At 42.0% G+C, this 21,075-nt stretch overlaps 1 protein-coding gene across 3 annotated transcripts in view; it reads left to right on the top strand.

The window, feature by feature from the left end:
* LOC126356585 (vesicular acetylcholine transporter-like) overlaps positions 1-21,075 on the top strand; it is an 886,345-nt gene that overhangs the window by 827,486 nt on the left and 37,784 nt on the right. For all 3 annotated transcript variants that reach the window (XM_050007384.1, XM_050007386.1, XM_050007383.1), the window contains 2 exons: positions 1,834-2,066; positions 7,535-7,657. In XM_050007384.1, coding sequence (XP_049863341.1) covers positions 1,834-2,066; positions 7,535-7,657 — 356 coding nt within the window. The remainder of the gene's footprint in view (positions 1-1,833; positions 2,067-7,534; positions 7,658-21,075) is intronic.

Genomic DNA, 21,075 nt, shown 5'->3' with positions numbered 1-21,075 from the left:
GTGAGAGTGGCTTTGCCCTACTACTAATACGGTCATCTACCATCTTGTAAAGTCGTCAGTTGATCTAAACCAATTGCAAAATACACTGAAGCGCCAAAGAAACAGGTGTAGCCATGTGTATTCAAATACAGAGATTTGTAAACAGGCAAGTGTCCGCTGCAGTTAGATCGGTTATAATGGCGAGTTATCGAGATTAAGTGCGTTTGAACGTGGTGTTATAGTTGGTGCATGAGCGATGGGACACAGCCTACCTGGGGTAATGATGAAGTGGGGATTTTTCAAGTGTACCCGTACCGTGAATATCAGGAATCCCGTAAAACATCAAATCTCCGACATCACTCCAGTGGGAAAAAGATCCTGCAAGCATGGGACCAACGACGACTGAAGAGAATCATTCAAAAGGACAGAAGACAGAAGTGCAACCTTCCCACAAACTGCTCAGACTTCAATGCTGGGCCATCAACAAGTCTCAGGGTGCAAACCATTCAACGAAACATCGTCGATGTAGGCTTTCGGAGCCGAAGACGCAATCGTGTATCGTTGATGATTACATGACACAAAGCTTTTCGCCTCACCTGGGCCCGTCAATGGCGATATTGGACTGTTAATGTCTGGAAACAAGTTACCTGATGAGACGAGTCTCTTTTCAAATTGTATCGAGCGGATGGACGTGTACGGGTATGGGGACACAATCGTGAATCCATGGAACCTGCATGTCAGCAGGGGACTGTCCGAGTTGGTGGAGGCTCTGTAATAGTGTGGGGTGTGTCCAGGAGTGATATGGGACTCCTGACACGTGTATATACGACTCTGACAGGTGATACGTACATAAGCATCCTGTCTGATCATCTGCGTCCATTCACGTCCATTGTGGATTCCGATGGACTTGGGCAACTGCAGCAGGACAACGCGGCACCCTACGTGTCCAGAATTGCTACAGAGTGACTCCAGGAACACTTTTCTGAGTTTAAACACTTCCGTTGGCCACCAAACTCCTTAGACATGAACATTATTGAGCATATCTGGGATCCCTTGCAACGTACTGTTCAGAAGAAATCTCCACCCCCCCCCCCCCCCCTCCCCCGTACTCTTAAGGATTTATGGGCAGCCCTGCGGGATTCATGGTTTTAATTCCCTGCAGCACTACTTCAGACGTTAGTCGAGTCCACGCCACGTCATGTTGCGGCACTTCTGAGTGCTCGCGGGGGCCCTACACGAGATTGGGCAGGTGTTCCAGTTTGTTTGGATATTCAGTGTAATTTAGACAAGATATATGTATGGTGCAAAAAGCGGCATTTGACGCTAAATAATGAAGAGTATGAAGTGATGCACATGAGTGCTAAACGGAATCCAGATAAATTTCCGTTACACGTTAATTCACACAATTCTCAAGGTGTCAATCAACTAAATTCTTAGGGATCACAATTACGAGTAACTTAAACTGGATCGAGCACATAGTTACTGTTGTGGGAAAAGTAGGTAAAAGACTTCGATTTATTGTCAGAACGCATAGAAAATTCAACAGTGCTCCTTATGCGACGGTTGGTCTCCCTCCTCTGAAGTATTGCTGCTCAGTGTGGGATCTGCATTAGTTAGGACAGATGGAGGACATCACCGAAAAGTTCAAAGAAGTACAGGTCGTTTTACATCATCGCGAAGTAGGAGAGATAGTGGCACGGATACGATACCCGAATCGGGGTGGCAGTCATTAAAACAAAGGCGCTGTTCGAGAGTGGAAATTGCTCGAAGTTGGTTCGATGACGCCTCTGCAGAGTGACCATGTGGATGCAGAGCGTTGGCGAAGTCAGGACCCGGGCGCTCCACTCGCCGCAGGTGGTGGTGTCGAGCGACGGCGCGTGCGGGCTGTGCTACGAGCACTCGCCGGCCGAGGGCGTGGCGGTGGTGCAGCTGATGGAGCAGGCGCTGGCGGGCTGCGCAGACCTGCCGCCCGCGCCCTCCGAGCCGCCGTGCGCGCCGCCACACCTGCCGCCCCCGCGCCGCCTGCTGTGGCGCCCCGACGCCGCCCTCAGGGAGGCGCTCCAGCGCGCCGGCCAGCATCTCGACGGGTGAGTGGCCGAGCGCCCGCCGAGGGCCTTTTGTGACAAGCACCGCTCCACTCCCGTGCCTTTGCGCGGCCGATGATACGAGACGGAATTTTGACCATCGTACAAGACGCAACAGTTACTGTTATGGCCTTCTGTACGAATCAGCTCTCTGAGACAGGCCATCGCCTGAAGCTACTTCTTGAAAGTCTGCAAGCCCTCATGGCAGCTACCATTCGAGGTAAAATCTTCAAGGTCATTAGGTCGTGTCATGTTCGGGCGCAGCCCCTAATCATCTCGCGGTCAGAAAAATGGTACCGAATCCTCCCAAGCCTGCAAGGGTCTGAAACGATGGGACCGAATCCTCCCGTTTTAAGCAGGTAGCAGTTCTAACGTTATCAATACAAAGGAAAGCATATGAAGTTACAGTAGAAAATGCAAACATTTTACGCGTTTATTGTATGTTTAAAAGTTTTATCTTTTACCTTATTGAGATAAAGTCATGCCGGCACAGCGGCAGCGACTAAGTCCCACTGAAGGTCACGCGCAAAGCGTGCATAAGTGAATCAATATTTTTTGTTTAAAACATGGGAGGGTTAGTGGAAGGAGATAAGGAACATGGCAGAGATAATTATATTATTGTCTATAACACAACATCAGTGTGTCAGTTTGGGAGGATTCGGTCCTGTTACCTGCTTACCTACATGGTTTCGGGGTGATTCGGGGCTGCACCTTCATGTTCCTCTTCAGTTTCTTCTTACACAATCGACGTTTCGAGTCCTCTGCTGGGATCTTGTTAAGCATCTTCTGGTGTCTCCGGTTAGGTGAACTGCTTCCTTGGCATCTTCTAGTGTTCCCGGCTGGATAAAATACTAACTAGGGACACCAGAAGATCCTGAATAAGATCCATGCGAATGGGTCGAAACGTCGATTGTGTAAGAAAAAACTGAAGAGGAACATGACATGGCCTAACAACTTTGCAGATTTTATCTAGAATGGCAACAGCCACGACAGCTTGCACAATTTCGTGAAGTACCTTCACATGGTAGCCTATCTCGGAGATTTGCGCAAAAGTATTCTTCGGACTGAAGACCACAATAGTTACAACGTAGCGCTGACTGTAATCAAGCTTTGGTATCCCTCCATAATTTTTACCTTCATACTTCCCTCATTTAGTTATTGACTCAGGATGTGTCATACCCCTTCGTTTCATCTAGTTGTACTATAATGTACTTGTCTCCCAAATTAGATTAGATTAGACTAGATTAGTTTTTCGTTCCATAGATCCGTGCTGAGGAGATCTTCGTGAATGTGCAGCATGTCAATTTTTTAAGCTGAAATAACAATAATAATAGTATGAATTATACAATACATCATTTGTTTTTATTAAAAACTTCGTCAATGGAGTAGAAGGAGTTGGCCACTAGTAAGTCTTTCAGGCTCATTTTAAACTGATCTTTATTTGTAGCTAAATTTTTTATGTTTCCTGACTAATTACTGAAGAATAGTGTTCCTGAGTAGTGGACCCCTTTTTGAACTAAAGTAAGTGCTTTTAAGTCCTTGTGCAGATCATTTTTGTTTCTGGTATTGTATGTATGAACTGAGGTGTTTGTTGGAAAATTAGATTAGATGCAGCTCTTCTACATTACTTCCTCTACCTATCCATCTACTGATCAGAATTCTCGTGTATGGCTAGACCCAGGATGCCGACAGAAAAAAGGGCGCCAACAGATGTTGATCGGTGAATGTGCACTCTAAGACAAAAGGAAAAAATCACGTGCTACGAAAGAATTATCCGAATGAGACGAGACTCTGGAAATGTCGTGTACATATAGACAAACAAATGATCACATTTTCAGAAAAATTGGAGTATTTGTTCCAAGGAAAGAGCTTCGCAAATTGAGGAAGTCAATAACGCATTCGTCCACCTCTTTCCATTATGCAAGCAGTTATTCGCCTTCGCAATAATTCATAGAGTTTTTTATGTCCTACTGAGGGACATCGTGTCAAATTTTGCCCAACCGCCGGCCATAGTGGCCTAGCGGTTCTAGGCGCTACAGTCTGGAACCGCGCGACCGCTACGGCCGCAAGTTCGAATCCTGCCTCGGGCATGGATGTGTGTGATGTCCTTAGGGTAGTTAGGTTTAAGTAGTTCTAAGTTCTAGGGCACTGATGACCTCAGAAGTTAAGTCCCATAGTGCCATTTGAACCATTTTTTTCTGCCAAACTGGCGCGTTGCATCGTCAAAATTTTGAGCTGGTTGCAGTACCCTGCCCTAATATTCGTCCTCAATTGGGCAACAATCTGGTGACTTTGCTGACTAAGGTAGAGTTACCAAGCTCGGAAACAAGCAGCACAAACTCTCTCCGTGTGCAAGTGGGCATTGTCTTTCTGGAATATAAGCCTAGGCTGTCTTGCCACGGAGGGCGACAAACACGAAGACGAGCAGTAGAAACTCTCACCTTGTGCGAGCGGGGATTGTCTTACTGAAATGCAGGCCCACGTCACTTTACCACGATGAGCAACGAAACAGCGCATAGGATATCGGCGACGTATCGCTGTGCTGTAAGGCAGCCACGGATGACAACCAAAGGGGTTCTGCTATGAACAGAAACGGCACCCTTCTCATCACTCCTGGTCGTCGTGGGTAACTGCAGGCGACAGCTAGATTCGTGAGCTACCTCTGTCCGGAGCGTCTCCAGATACGTCTCTGGCATGGAATCTCGTTGACTGTTTTCAGTCATGAGTCCCACTTCGAACTGAGTCCCGATGACCAGGGAAGACGTGTCTGAAAATGCCCCAGACACTGGTGGGATACCTAACTGACTGTCGCCCACCATATGGCCCGACAAGTAGAGTGGCATTTCTTTTCATATCTGGACTCCTTTGGTTGTCACCCGTGGTATCCTTACAGCACAGCGGTACGTCGCCGATATTCTACGCCCCGTTTTGTTGTCCTTCATAGCAAGCCATTCTGGGCTTACAACTCAGTAAGGTAATGCCCGCGCGCACACGGCGAGAGCTTTCTACTGCTTGTCTTCGTGCTTTTCAAACCCCTACCTTGGCCATCAAGGTAGCCGGATCTCCCCTCAATTGAAAACGTTTGGAGCATTCTGGGCAGAACCTTCCAACCAGCTCGGTATTCTGACGATCCAACGCGTCAGTTGGACATAATTTGGTATGATATCCCTCAGGATGACATCCAGAAACTCTGTCAACCAGTGCCAAGTAGAATAAGTGCTTGCGTAAGGGCCAGAGGTGGACCAACGCGTTATTGGCTTGCTTAATTTGCGAAGCTATTTTTCTTCCATAAATCATCCAGTTTTCTGAAATTGTAATCATTTGTTTGTCTGTTCGTGTACATCTACAGATTTCCGTTCCGTTCACCAGAAAAAAAGAAAAACAACTGGACGTAACTTGAAAACATGGACGGCAAGTCAAGTAGATATGGTAAATAAAATATTGAATGCAATTTCTTGTTCAGTTCAGATGGAGAGCGCTTGATCTGAACGCTGGTGGTGGCCGTTGTAAACTTGCGTTTCGCATCGATCCTTGTACAACGTGACATTGCTTTAGTTATCAGTTGTTATCGAAAAACATCTTAGCTACCATTCATTGGATAACTATTTCTCAGAAATAATTTTGTTTCTATTTTCTGCAAGCAAAAGCTCTATAAATCTCTCTAAATCCTTGAACAGCACAGACTCTAATCTGTATTCAGATTCAACTCAAACACTACACTTACATTAAAAATTAAACTTTTTAATTCTCACTGAAGACCAGACCACTACAAGCATCCCAACATTTACTAAATCCAGCACGCCTCTCCATCAATCCTAATATCACCCAACTCTAGCTGACGTTTTTGAAAGTACGCATTGAGTGTTGTTATCGACATCAAATTGTGGTGATGTAAGAAGTTTGAATTTACAGGGATTTATCTGGCTGGGGGAGGAGAGATGGCTTCGAACTGTTCTTTATGACCAGACCTTGTGCTAATACTTTGAGTTCATTTAGGACGTATCCATGACGTCTCATGAAGTTGTACCCAGTTAAGATTTGTGGCACTACTCGTGCTTTTTGAAGGAAATAGGCAACTTGCTGACATTGTCTCTCTCTCTCTCTCTCTCTCTCTCTCTCTCTCTCTCTCTCTCTCTCTCTCTCTCCCACTCTCTCTCTCTCTCTCATTGCTGCAAATGACACCAATATGACATTATTCTCTGCTCGCACTTAACATAGTCACCATAATCATCGGAGTTATACTTAAGGTACCTCGTGTACAATCTACCATGGCGGCATAAACTAAAACACCTTGCAGCAAAATATAAATCAACGCTGTATCACAATTCCTTTTCTTTCACCCTGACTCAATGAGCCATTTCCCACAATACACACTCATCTTTTTCAGTGTACGTTCTTCAAATAACAATCTTAAAGCCAAACTGCATAACCCACCCAACACTGCTCCATACACCATGCTCTTTCTCCTCGCCCAGCTTTTCTTTTAAAAATCGCCATTCTCTGCATCTTTACATAAAATCAACAAATTTTCGACCATCTTCACTTTTCGCAAGTAACTTAACCATACCATTCTGCTTCAGTGTAAACCATAAAGAAAACTGACTCACTAAGATTTAACCACAAATCATAGCAATTAGAGCGACATTTCTTCTCACTATGCACAAAATTATAGTTATCCGTATTCTTAAAAAATATGTATATCTTTTGTCTATACCTTTTCAAGTTTTGCAACCATTGTTTAGTTCTGTTTATTTCCTTTAAATGCGTGGATGATGAATTACCAGCCTGCCCCGTTTCCCCTGTCCGTGAGAGAAGGATGACACAACAAAATAAAGGTGGTGCAAGCAAGAATTTCTTATTGAAGGTGGTTTTCACCATCCACTGATTTTCGGCGCTCCTCTACATTGGTGATTAAACTCATAATTTCTAACTGGAGTCATTTTTGCCCTTTCTTGTACGTCTACGAATCCATCAGCAACATTTCTTGCAAACTGTATCGTCCACTGCTTGTTTTTGGTATTTATGTATGCCTGCATGACTGCTATGCACAACGATGAGATTATCGAAGATTCTATAACGATAGCTGTTAAAATATTTATAACTGTGTACAATGGCTAAAGTCCTTAACTGAAATCTGATTTACTGCATCTAATTTTCACTCACATAGAAACATATGATTCGCTATTCAGTCGAGGTCACAGAAACACACAATCCCTGAAACTAGCTTTACAGTTGTGTTACTACGAGTAAATCCACTGTTATAATACAAGTAAAAAAAAGTACAGTACCGAAAATAATCTGAGAGAGGTCTATGCTAGCTGACCCTTGAGTAAAAAAAAATACAGTCACCCAACCTGAAAACATATTAGCATCTCCTACATAGCAACTAATATGCTAAATTATACATTACACAAAACCTTAAAACACTTTGTAGCTGGAAAATAAATTTAATTGTGTAATTTTATTTTCAGCTTGGTGGAGGACTTAGACTTCTACGTCTATCGCTATGCAGGCTACGGGAAAGAGTTCATTAAATCGAGCAAAGTCAGCCCTGATGCCTATATTCAGCTAGCGTTGCAACTAGCGTACTTCAAGTAAGAATATTTTATATAACTTCAAATTATTGACTATAAAATTAATTTTAAAATTTGGTGAAATATTCTATCAATGTTAAACCATAAACTTCTTCCTTTCTGTTTTATTCTGTAATCATCTCAAAAATATATCCTTCTAGCTTCCATACACCTAACAAAAAGACAGTTCCATTTTCAAACTTTTATTTTGAATTACTTAGAACATAATGAATGCGTCATTCTGGATGTATTGTCTGATGTCATAGTGAGTAAAATTCAGTTTGCTTTCGACGTTCTGGTGGACCTCCCAAACACACGATGCTATGTTTAAACAGCAGAGGAAGCGTAACAGTAAAACGAATGCTGGTTCTTTGTCATTTATAAAGACGAAACTGTAGAATTTCTGTGCTGCATCTGCTAGTTATGTTAGGACCACGAAACGTCTCGTGCGACGAACTGGTGCTATCTATGAAGAATAACAAGATCTTACGTACTCCTGACGGGCCATTGCTGCTTTACACCGGCATTCCTCTCTGTGTAAGAACCAAGAAGTCTCATGCAGACTTCTGCTGAATATGTCACCCAGTTGGTACCCGGACGGCAGCCACTGCACATTCTCCGACAATATACTAGATATGTCGTAGCTTGTGTTGTCAGCTGCTACGATTACTATTATGTTCGAGGCAAACACACATAAGTGTATTGGTTTCCGGACCCAAATTTTCCAGGATAACATTTACGACGGACGTCGTCTGTTGCTTGACATTGGCTAGCAGTAATATATGTTAATCGGTAAAGTGATGACGGTTCGTGATTTTAACTCAGACTGGACATTCATCATTGATGATGGTTTTTATCAATTTAGGAAGATTGAGAACTTTGTTTACCAAAGCCGCCTATTAGTCTGCGTCATTCCGTAACAACTCACTATACCAATTGCCATAGTATATATATCTACCAGAAAATACAACTTAAAAGTTACGAAACCGGTTGTGTAAGTCTCTAATCAACTTAAATAACCACAGCTACAGCGGACTATTGGACTATACAGTCCATTTTCATAGCTCTAACACCTATATGTAAACACCTGTTACGATGTATGACTTTTGAATCAATTACGTATATATTATTCCATTCGACTATTGTCTGAGGTCCGAATGACTTCCCATAATCCTCTGTTAACACTCAAATCTCTCTTAGATGGTTCTCATGATTATAACATACCACTTTTAATGAAGGTTAAACCTCTAACGGCACATAAAACTACTGATATATGTTAGTTTACGTAATTTTAAAAGTAGATACGCCCGCGCTGACAATACTTGAATGTGCTGCCTAGCTGGTTTTATGTTGCTCCCGTTGTCTTCTATGGGGTACGATCGGTATCTCAAGTTTTTCGTGTACAAATAAATGTGGAAACTTTGCAAAATCGTAATAGTTCAGTGGATGACTTTACCCACTAACTACAAAAAATTCATTCATTTTTAGCTTAACAACTGGTTCACCATAATCATTCAACTTCCACAGTAATATTATTTCCATTCGCTCATATGAGTTACGAAATTCTAACCACACTCTACGACTGCACAGTCATGTCTGACTCTTCACCATCTCTTCGTCGGCCGCGGTGGTCTCGCGGTTCTAGGCGCGCAGTCCGGAACCGTGCGACTGCTACGGTCGTAGGTTCGAATCCTGCCTCGGGCATGGATGTGTGTGATGTCCTTAGGTTAGTTAGGTTTAAGTAGTTCTTAGTTCTAGGGGACTAATGACCACAGTAGTTGAGTCCCATAGTGCTCAGAGCCATTTGAACCATTTTTTGAACCATCTCTTCCTGCCCAGAGAGACGGATTAGAGAGATTGCAACTGAAGGTGAAGAATCTAATTATTTACATTCCTGGAAATGAAAGTTTTTACCGTATAGTAACAACACACATATTTTTACTTGAATAATAAAAAGTAGTGAAAATATGTTTGTAAATAATTTTATAAAATTTATGTAGTTATGTTAACTGGCTTTAAAATCATCCAATTCATATAGAATAAAAATCCCGTTCCGATGTTTATTGTTCACAAATAAATCGATTTACATAACGTTGTTATTTTTTTCCTTACACGCATTGGGGCTGATTGCATCACACGGCCCCTGTGGGTACGAAGATGGCAGAAATACGAATGTGGCAACAGAATGACCGCCTAGTCTTATTCTAATTCAAGTTCTCTAAATGTAGCCAACTTTTACGAAAATTACGTCGTCTCTCTTGCAAGGATTCCCACTTAATTCTCCGAAGATCTATATCACATTTTCATATGTGCTATGCCATTCTAGCAGCACGCCTTGAAATTCATTTGATGTCTGTTGTCAAGACTACTTGATAAAGAGTACAAACACTGGAAAAAGATTTAGAATTGGCCACACTCGCTTCTAGTGTACTACTTCCCTTACAGATGCATTACATTTTCCCAGAATCCTTCCAGTGGATTTAATTTTTCCATTCGCCTTCCCTAATATCGATTTTACGTGATTTTCCCATTTCATATCACTTCTTATTATTACACCTAAATGTTTACAAGTGCTCAAAATGTTCACCGCTAATCTTGATATCCAATTCTATTAGGTTCTTTCTTTTTGTTAAAGGCTTTATCTTCGATTTATCCACCGTCAAGCAGAGCTGCAATTCATTTTACCAAGAGGAAACTTTGTCCAAATCTGACGTGTCTGTCTGCCATTCTCCAACCTCATACTACACTGAATCATTTCTCCTCATACATTCCATACGAATATGCAAGTCTTTATATGTTTGTATTCTTTTCTGTATTGAGTGCGGTTACGGGTTTATCTGTCTGGCACAAAGTAACAGAGACTACTTGCATTACTAGTGAACTACGTTGCCTAACTAAAAAGTGAAGCACCCAGATGACAGAGTCGAATGTCAAAGTAACTTTGTACGCGTTCATGCCCTCGGCTGGTATGTAAGTTCAAATTACTAAGCCTGCTAGGCTATACAGGATGGTCAGAAACAGTCTGAAAAGCGTGTAAGTGTGTTGCAGCATAGGGTGAGCTGAGAAGCAGTTGTGGAGAAAAAAAATCGTTACGTTGTACCGTTTACGAGTTAATTAGCTTTGGAGTTAGCCAGTCAGGGCGATGTACCCGCAAATCCAAGCGGTCCGCCAGATACAGTAAGTATCAATTGCTCTCATCTGTACTACCGTCCTCCACGTCCAATTTTTGAACCACCCTCTTGTTCAGTGTTATGAAACCAAACGAGGGACACGTTTGGCGACACCGTCTCTGCCGCTTGAATTTGTGCACGCAAAGACCTGATTGGCTAACTTCAATGCTAATGAAGTCGCAATTGGCGCAACATAACGAATTTTTTTCTTAACAATTGCTTCTCGTCGCATCCAATGTTGCAAAACACTTACAAGCTTTTCAGGCTGATCACCTTGTATAAGTGGTGTGGACAGTGTTAGATATTGAACGATCATTGTGGAGGACACGGCGAATCTACACGCTACTGTGAGACGTTTTTACAGGTATATGAAAGTGTAAAAGCTGGTTCTCCATTTGGTTAGCTGGTCAGTCGTGTAGTATCCAGATCTGTGTGGTTTTCGGATGTGACATGACCCCATGGTAGAATGCATGGGAAGGTATTAGCAAAAAAATGGTTCAAATGGCTCTGAGCACTATGGGACTTAATTTCTGAGGTCATCAGTCCCCTAGAACTTAGAACTACTTAAACCTAACTAACCTAAAGACATCACACACATCCATGCTCGAGGCAGGATCCGAACCTGCGACCGTAGCGGTCGCGCGGCTCCAGACTGTAGCGCCTAGAACCGCTCGGCTACTCTGGCCGGCTGAAGGTATTAGCAGAGATACTCGTCTTCAAGATACCGGTCAAAGAAAGGATCGATGTATTGTGGGCCAAGCACATCGTAAACCCTTCAAATCTGTGCTGCCATCCAATAACACGTAATGGACCTCATGCAGCATTGTCATCCTGCTCCAATGGTCGGAGATAACAGCCCAACTGGAGAATTACCATCCTGTCCATATGTTGCAGTTAAAACCACAAGACAAACGGCTGCGATTGGAGTGGTCCGGCGACCAGGAAGCATGGGCAGCTGGGGAATGGTATTATGTTGAACTGGGTGACAAATTGCGATTCTGCGCTACCACGGAAGACCATCTTTGGCGAGTATGGGGTCAGATCTCAACCCTACAGCGTTTCAGAGAGTCAGAGAGGTGTTACTACTGGCATTACGGAGCGTAGAGCCATCTGGTTTGACTTCAAGTTACGGTTGGTGGTGATTGATGAAACTGTGACAGTACAACGGTACCTCAAGGAACCCTGCGTCCTAGCGTGTTATCACTCATGCGAACAGTAGAGGACGATGCCCGTCCATAAAAATTAAATGTATCTATAAATTACCTACGTAAAGTTAAAGGTACTGCAGTGGCTAGTAACATTCCCAGATATGTTCCCAATAAAATATATATGGGGCTAGCTCGGACATGAATTCCGTCCCGGTTCCAGTTTCCAGGATACCGAAGCCCCGTGACACTAGTAGCGCGCCAGGTTGCCTCGGGAGACGATACGTCGGGCTTTATGACACCATTCCCGACCGCATCAGTGCGTCGATCGAGGCCAGAGGGGGATGCAACGTCATTTTCACAGGTGAGGGCATACTGCCAAATTGGTTACAAATTTGACTCCATTTTGTAATCACTGAAATAACATCACGTACCCTCCCAACCTGCGAAGTTTCATTTCGTTTCTTCCTTCCATCGGGATGCTTTACTTTTTTTTATCAGACAGCGTGTTTGTCGTAGTGGATTAGTGCACGGCTGTTTTTAGACCTTGAGCTGTGTCGTTACGTTGTCATAATTTTGAGCAGTTGTAAGAATGAAGTCAGACGTGTGTGAACTAAACAGAACCTGCTCCGATAGCGACCACTACTTACAATCACCATTACCGTCACCACAATCAAAAAATTGATGACCAAAAAATGGTTCAAATGGCTCTGAGCACTATGGGACTTAACTTCTGAGATCATCAGTCTCCTATAACTTAGAACTACTTAAACCTAACTAACCTAAGGACATCACACACATCCACGCACGAGGCAGGATTCGAACCTGCGGCTGTAATGGTCGCGCGGTTCCAGACTGTAGCGCCTAGAACCGCACGGCCACCCCGGCCGGCGATGGCTGAGTGGCGGAATGCTTAATCGTAGATAAAGAAGTATCACCTTAAAACGAAAAAACGGTGTAAGAGAACATAATTACGTTATCCACTCCAGTCTATAGTCCGAGCCGTTTGTTTTTCTGTCTCTAAAAAATGGTTCAAATGGCTCTGAGCACTATGGGACTTAACACCTGAGGTCATCAGTCCCCTAGAACTTAGAACTACTTAAACCTAACTAACCTAAGGACATCACACACATCCATGCCCGAGGCAGGATTCGAACCGGCAACCGTAGTGGTCATATGCAGTTCCAGACTGAGGCGCCTAGAATTGCTCGGTCGCACCAGCCGGCTTTCTGTCTTTCCCAATAACTTCTAATTCCCCTCTCTCCATTGCTCTCCTTTGAAAATCTAAGTTTTTGAATGTTTTTCGCAGTAAAATCTTATATCTTATAGCTGCATTGATTACAAATTTTGATTTCAGAAATTTTGGAAGCTCAGTTTTTCCATACCAATAGCACTCCAAGCCATTATTACTCATTAATACAATTTTCAGTCTTGATCGATTTTTGTTTTCAAAAACTACACAATTTACGCGCTTCACCTTACATCGTCTTCAGAATCAGTCTAATAAGATTCAAGCAAATGGGAAGACGTTTTATACGCTGCATACAATTTTTACAACAATGAATATATTACATTTAATTAACTTTGATTCGAAGTATCTCTTGTCAGATTTCTACATACAGATACATTTCATGGAATAGTACTACGTGTTAAGTGAAGTAATATGCTTTGAATAAAACAACCTGTGGCAGATACACGGCGGTAGTGCAATAGTCTTTTGACGTTAAATTCCGAATATAACATCTAAATCTTAACTTGAAAGGAGTATTATACTAGAGCCACCTATTTTGTAAATAGATGTCTTTTAAATGTGATACATACGTGATTCCCTCCCAGTGCGGTTTCCCCATTCTAATGAAAGAGTATCATTTTATTTGTTCACTTAAAAACATCATCAATATGAAGACATCATTTTAATAATTTTCAAACCATGTACATAGTTGTTATATTATTAGTAACTAGCTGTACCTGGGCAGGCTTTCCTGTGTCTGTCTGCTTAGATGGAAAAGAAAGGAAAGAGAAAGCACATGTTTATCAAATGTATGGGAATTGGCCATACATCCTAATCTCCTTCTCTCCCCCGTCTCTATCTCTCTCCCCTTCCCTCTTCCTTTGTTCGTTTCCTCCACTTGTCCACTCTCTCTCTCTCTCTCTCTCTCTCTCTCTCTCTCTCTCTGACCATTGTCTCCTCACCCTCTCTCCATCTCTTCCTGCCTCTTCTCTTACTCCATCACCTCCACCCCCTTTCTCTGTCCATCTTCTCCTCATCCTCTCCCTCCATCTCCTACTGCCCATCTCTCTGACCAACTTCTCGTACATGCTTCTTTTATGTCCATTTCCTCTCACCCCTCTGTCCATCTCCTATTTCCCCCTCTCGCTGATCTTGAACCTTGTTTATTGTTATTGCAAATTCGGTTTCTGTCTAGTATTCTAATCATAAATCAACAAGCCATACATACAACTTTCCTGTTTGTTAACATTGTTTGACTATTGTGTATTTACATTAAAAAGTATATAGTCTATATGTGTCTAAAGGTTTATTACAGTAGCGCGTGTAAAAATTTGAAGTACATTGGAAAAGAACATTTTGAGATTTTTCGTAACAATGTTTTCCCTTTGCACATTACATATATACGAGGATGGTTTGAAAAGTTCTCGGAATCACCAAGAAAAGTCAGCGCCAGCGAAACGAGTTGTTCACGTAATATTCATTGGACTGTTATCTGTACACAAGTGCCACGTCAGTGCTCTTGGAACAGATCTGTGGCGGTGACGTGGCTCTGTTGTTCCCGCAAAGTGATTTGCGAATACAGAAAAATTGAGATTCGAGCAGTGACTAAGTACTAAGGTGTGAAACCAAAGGCATTCATGCCGACTTCCAGAATACACTGGGGACTCTGCTCCTTCATATTCAACTACTGCCTCTTTGACAAATGAAATTAAATTTGGTCGAGAGAACTTAGATGATGATCCGCGCAGTGGTCGGCCGAGATGTGTCACTATTCCAGAAATCATTGCAAAAGTGCACAAAATGATCATGGAATATCGCCGTTTGAAAGTGCGTGAAGTTGCTCACGCTTGACAGATGTCATATGAAACTGAAGAATTAGAAATGAAAAAATTATACGCACGCACACATGTGCCGTCGCCATGGCAAAATTACACGAATTGAGGTATGAATTGATGCCACACCCGCCTTAATCACCTGACATGGCTCCGTCAGACTTCCATCTCTTCCCAAAACTGAAAGTTCTTCTTGGTGTACGAAGATTCACTTCGCGAAATAGGGGAGATAGTGTCACAGACATGATACGTGAACTGGAGTGGCAATCATTAAAACAAAGGCGTTTTTCGTTGCGACGGAATCTTCTCACGAAATTTCAGTCACAAGTTTTCTCCTCCGATTGCGAAAACATTCTCTTGGCACCCACCTACATAGGGAGAAATGATCATGACGATAAAATAAGAGAAATCAGGGCTCGCACAAAAAACTTTAAGTGCTCGTTTTTCTCGCGCGCAGTTCGAGAGTGGAACGGTGGAGAGACAGCATGAAGGTGGTTCATTGAACCCTCTGCCAGGCAATTAATTGTGAATAGCAGAGTAATCAAGGCACTGGAACATCGTTGGACCAAGTGTATTTATTATACAAGGAGACTACATTGAAAAATAAAAAAACTATATATATATATATTGTGTGTGTGTACTCAGAATAAACGCATATTAAAGAATTAAGGATTTAGGTACTCAAAATAACGCCCATATTAGAATTCAACATTGCGTCAATATTTCAAAGCAACGGTCATGAAGTATAGGAGGTTAGCGATTTTGAACAAACCAACACTTACATTTTGGAAAGTCTACCCTTGCATTACATATATTTTACGTATACAACACATGGCGTCCCAGTAGACAAGGTATATAAAATCACGTGAATATTCGAATGCAATGTTGCTTCAAAATTTCAAAGTAATACGTGAAGGACTTTGGGAGAGTTGAGATTTCGAAGAAAAGAAACTCCGTGTTTGTACTTATATAGAAACTGTAAGTGTTCCTAATCGCAAATTTCCGAAAGTTTTGGACTGAACACTTTGGAATTCTGACACAACTTTCCATTGACGTATGTATTCATTTACCTATTTTCCAAATATATGTAATACATAAATTTATATAAATTTATTAAGAGGGAAATGTTGTTACAAAAATCTTTAAACGTCGCATATACATATACTATGCATCACATATTAAATAATTATATACCTAAACACACTCCCGTGTCAGAATTCAACGTAGTGTGAACTTTAAAAGCAATAGATCAAAAACTTTTGGAGGTACACAATTTTGAACAAAGGAAAATTTACATTCTTAGTTACATGTTGTTGTTGTTGTGGTCTTCAGTCTTGAGACTGGTTTGATGCAGCTCTCCATGCTACCCTATCCTGTGCAAGCTTTTTCATCTCCCAGTATTTCCTGCAACCCACATCCTTCTGAATCTGCTCAGTGTATTCATCTATTGGTCTCCCTCTACGATTTTTACCCTCCAAGCTGCCCTCCAATGCTAAATTTGTGATCCCTCAGAACATGTCCTACTAACCGGTCCCTTCTTTTTGTCAAGTTGTGCCACATACTCCTCTTCTTCCGCATTCTATTAAATACTTCATCATTAGTTATGTGATCTACTCATCTAATCTTCAGCATTCTTCTGTAACACCACTTTTCGAACGCTTCTATTCTCTTCTTGTCCAAACTATTTATCGTCCATGTTTCACTTCCACTCCATACAAATACTTTCAGAAACGACTTCCTGACACTTAAATCTATACTCGATGTTAACAAATTTCTCTTCTTCAGAAACGCTTTCCTTGCCATTGCCAATCTACATTTTATATCTTCTCTACTTCGACCATCATCAGTTATTTTGCTCCCCAAATAGCAAAACCCCTTTCCTACTTTAAGTGTCTCATTTCCTAATCTAATTCCCTCAGTATCAACCGACTTCATTCGACTACATTCCATTATCCTCGTTTTGCTTTTGTTAATGTTCATCTTATATCCTCCTTTAAAGACACTGTCCATTCCGTTCAACTGCTCTTCCAAGACCTTTGCTGTCTCTGATAGAATTACATGCAATGACATCGGCGAACCTCAAAGTTCTTATTTCTTCTCCATGGATTTTAAGACCTACACCAAATTTTTCTTTTGTTGTCCTTTACTGCTTGCTCAATATACAGATTAAACATCTAGGAGAGGTTACAACCCTGTCTCACTCCCTTCCCAATCACTGCTTCTCTTTCATGCCTCTCGACTCTTATAACTGCCATCTGGTTTCTGTACAAATTGTAAATAGCCTTTCGCTCCCTGTATTTTACCCCTGCCACCTTTAGAATTTGAAAGAGAGTATTCCAGTCAACATTGTCAAAAGTTTCTCTAAGTCTACAAATTCTAGAAACGTAGGTTTGCCTTTCTTTAATCTTTCTTCTAAGATAAGTCGTGAGGTCAATATTGTCTCACGTGTTCCAACATTTCTACGGAATCCAAACTGATCTTCCCCGAGGTCGGCTTCTACCAGTTCTTCCATTCGTCTGTAAAGAATTCGCGTTAGTATTTTGCAGCTGTGACTTATTAAACTGATAGTTCGGTAATTTTAACATCTGTCAACACCTGCTGTCTTTGGGATTGGAATTATTATATTCTTCTTGAAGTCTGAGGGTATTTCGCCTGACTCATACATCTTGCTCACCAAATGGTAGAGTTTTGTCAGGACTGGCTCTCCCAAGGCCGTCAGTAGTTCTAATGGAATGGTGTCTACTCCCGGGGCTTTGTTTCGACTCAGGTCCTTCAGTGCTCTGTCAAACTCTTCACGCAGTATCATATCTCCCATTGCATCTTCATCTACATCCTCTTCCATTTCCATAATATTGTCCTCAAGTACATCGCCCTTGTATAGACCCTCTATATACTCCTTCCACCTTTCTGCTTTCCCTTCTTTGCTTATAACTGGGTTTCCATCTGAGATCTTGATATTCATACTAGTGGTTCTCTTTTCTCCAAAGGTCTCTTTAATTTTCCTGTAGGCAGTATCTATCTTACCCCTTGTGAGATAAGCCTCTACATCCTTACATTTGTATTCTAGCCATCCCTGCTTAGCCATTTTGCACTTCCTGTCGATCTCATTTTTGAGACGTCTGTATTCCTTTTTGCCTGCTCATTTACTGCATTTTTATATTTTCTCCTTTCCTCAATTAAATTCAATATTCTTTCTGTTACCCAAGCATTTCTACTAGCCCTCGTCTTTTTACCTACTTGATCCTCTGCTGCCTTCACTACTTCATCCCTCAGCGCTACCCATTCTTCTTCTACTGTACTTCTTTCCCCAATTCCTGTCAATTGTTCCCTCATGCTCTCCCTGAAATTCTGTACAACCTCTGGTTTAGACAGTTTATCCAGGTCCCATCTCCTTAAATTCCCACCTTTTGCAGTTTCTTCAGCTTTAATCTACAGTTCATAACCAATAGATTGTGGTCAGGGTCCACATCTGCCCCTGCAAATGTCTTACAATTTAAAACCTGGTTCCTAAATCTCTGTCTTACCATTATATAATCTATCTGTTACCTTCTAGTATCTCCAGGATTCCTCCACGTATACAACATTCTTTCATGATTCTTGAAGTAAGTGTTAGCTATGATTAAGTTATGCTCTGTGCAAAACTCTACCAGGCGGCTTCCTCTTTCATTTCTTAGACCCAATCCATGTTCACCTACTATATTTCCTTCTCTCCCTTTTCCTACTCTCGAATTCCAGTCACCCATGACTACTAAATTTTCGTCTCCCTTCACTACCTGAATAATTTCTTTTATCTCATCATACATTTCTTCAATTTCTTCATCATCTGCAGAGCTAGTTGGCATATAAACTTGTACTACTTGTACTACTGTAGTAGGTGTGGGCTTCGTGTCTATCTTGGCCACGATAATGCGTTCACTATGCTATTTGTAGTAGCTTACCCGCACTTCTATTCTTTTATTCATTATTAAACCTACTCCTGCATTACCCTTATTTGATTTTGTGTTTATAACCCTGTATTCACCTGACCAAAAGTCTTGTTCCTCCTGCCACCGAACTTCACTAATTCCCACTATATCTAACTTTAACCTATCCATTTCCATTTTTAAATTTTCTAATCTACCAGCCTGGTTAAGGGATCTGACGTTCCACGCTCCGATCCGTAGAATGCCAGTTTTCTTTTTCCTGATAACGACGTCCTCCTGAGTAGTCCCCGCCCGGAGATCCGAATGGGGGACTATTTTACCTCCGGAATATTTTACCCAAGAGGACGCCATCATCATTTATCCATACAGTAAAGCTGCATGCCCACGGGAAAAATTACGGCCGTAGTTTCCCCTCGCTTTCAGCCGTTCGCAGTACCAGCACAGCAAGGCCGTTTTGGTTAATGTTGCAAGGCCAGGTGAGTCAACCATCCAGACTGTTGCCCCTGCAACTACTGAAAAGGCTGCTGTCCCTCTTCAGGAACCACACGTTTGTCTGGCCTCTCAACAGATACTCCTCCGTTGTGGTTGCACCTACGGTACGGCCATCTGTATCGCTGAGGCAACCAAGCCTCCCCACCAACTGCAAGGTCCATGGTTCATGGGGAAGGCTTAGTTACATAGATAGTTTAAATGCTTATGGTTGACATATTTGACCGCTTTCATTTCCCATCCTCGACCGAGAGAGGTGAAAGAATAAAAGACAACAAAGGAAAATAACTATTTATACATATTTATAGTTCCTGTCGTATTTTCTTTCTTTCAGCTTGAACCATTTCTACCGTAACAACTGCATATGCCAAATTCTTTACTTTCTTCTTACCATGAATGAATTTATACTATTCACGTTATGTTACTTGCCGAGTGCCATTGTTTCAATTACTGTCTTCGTTTCTTAGTCATCTACTGAACTATGCAGATACATAAAGAAAGCAACTAATTTTTCAACAATTTTTTTTTTCCTGTGTTACTAGTTACTGTGCCATAGGCAACTTTAAGAGAATACATGCACTATGTGGACAAAAGTATCCGGACACAACTATGTAATGAGGAACAGAACACTAGTTGTGACGAGAGGCAGATACGGCAGTATAAAAGGAGGTAAAGAGAATTGTGTTGTTAATATAGAAACAGTAACAGCTGAACGAGTAGGCCAGGAGAAACAAGCTACTTCAAACGTGCGCTAATCATTGGATGTTACCTGGGTAAGAATCCCATCATGGATATTTCAACCCTTCTAAAACTGCCCAAGTCAGCTTTTGGTGACGTCATTCTGAAGTGTGTTACAGGACAGTTTTCTCAGAACTGCTCCATAAGACAACCAAATCAACTCAAATCACAAGTGATTCATGAAAGTGTGCAAATAACTGTAACAAACATCGACAACTGTGAATTTAGTAAATACTTCTTTATTTCATTCTATATCGTGGTGAAAACTGTGTGCAATTTTTCTGAGAGCTGAGTCCGCTGGCTAACCGTGAGAACGCGATGACTGTTGCGGTAGAACAGCACGCGGGTCATAAAACTGTTTTTCGTTAAAAGGCAGAGTCCCTGGAGGGTGTGCACCGAGCGACGGGCGCTTTTTGGGTCGATCTTCGAAAGTCGTAAACTCGCACTGTGAGGGACAGTAAAAGGAATGGTTTCTAAAAAGACAGGGATCTGCGAGGGGATGGTAAAACATTACACATTCAGAGCGAGAGGAAGCTGCTGAACTCTAAAGAGGTTAGCGTTCATTGATTTGTAAGTTTTGTAAGGGAGTCCAGAACGGGCTCATCAAATTTATTATTGTAGGGAGGGGAGGTGGCAACAACACGACTATTCAAGCTGATGTATAGAATGTATGAGTCTGGCGATATACCATCTGACTTTCGGGAAAACGTCAAGCACACAGCTCCGAAGACTGCAAGAACTGACAAGTGCGAGAATTATCGCACGATCTACGTAACAGCCCATACATCCAAATTACTGACAAGGATAACATACAGAAAAATAGAAAAGAAAATTGAGGATGTGATAGATGACGATCGGTTTGGCTCTAGGAAACGTAAAGGGACAAGAGAGGCTGTTCTGACCTTACCCTT

The sequence above is a fragment of the Schistocerca gregaria genome, chromosome 1 (genome assembly GCF_023897955.1).
Source record: "Schistocerca gregaria isolate iqSchGreg1 chromosome 1, iqSchGreg1.2, whole genome shotgun sequence".
In the NCBI taxonomy this organism is placed as follows: Eukaryota; Metazoa; Arthropoda; class Insecta; order Orthoptera; family Acrididae; genus Schistocerca; species Schistocerca gregaria.
Note: the sequence above shows the minus strand (reverse complement) of the source record. Positions and strands in the feature narration are given on the sequence as shown.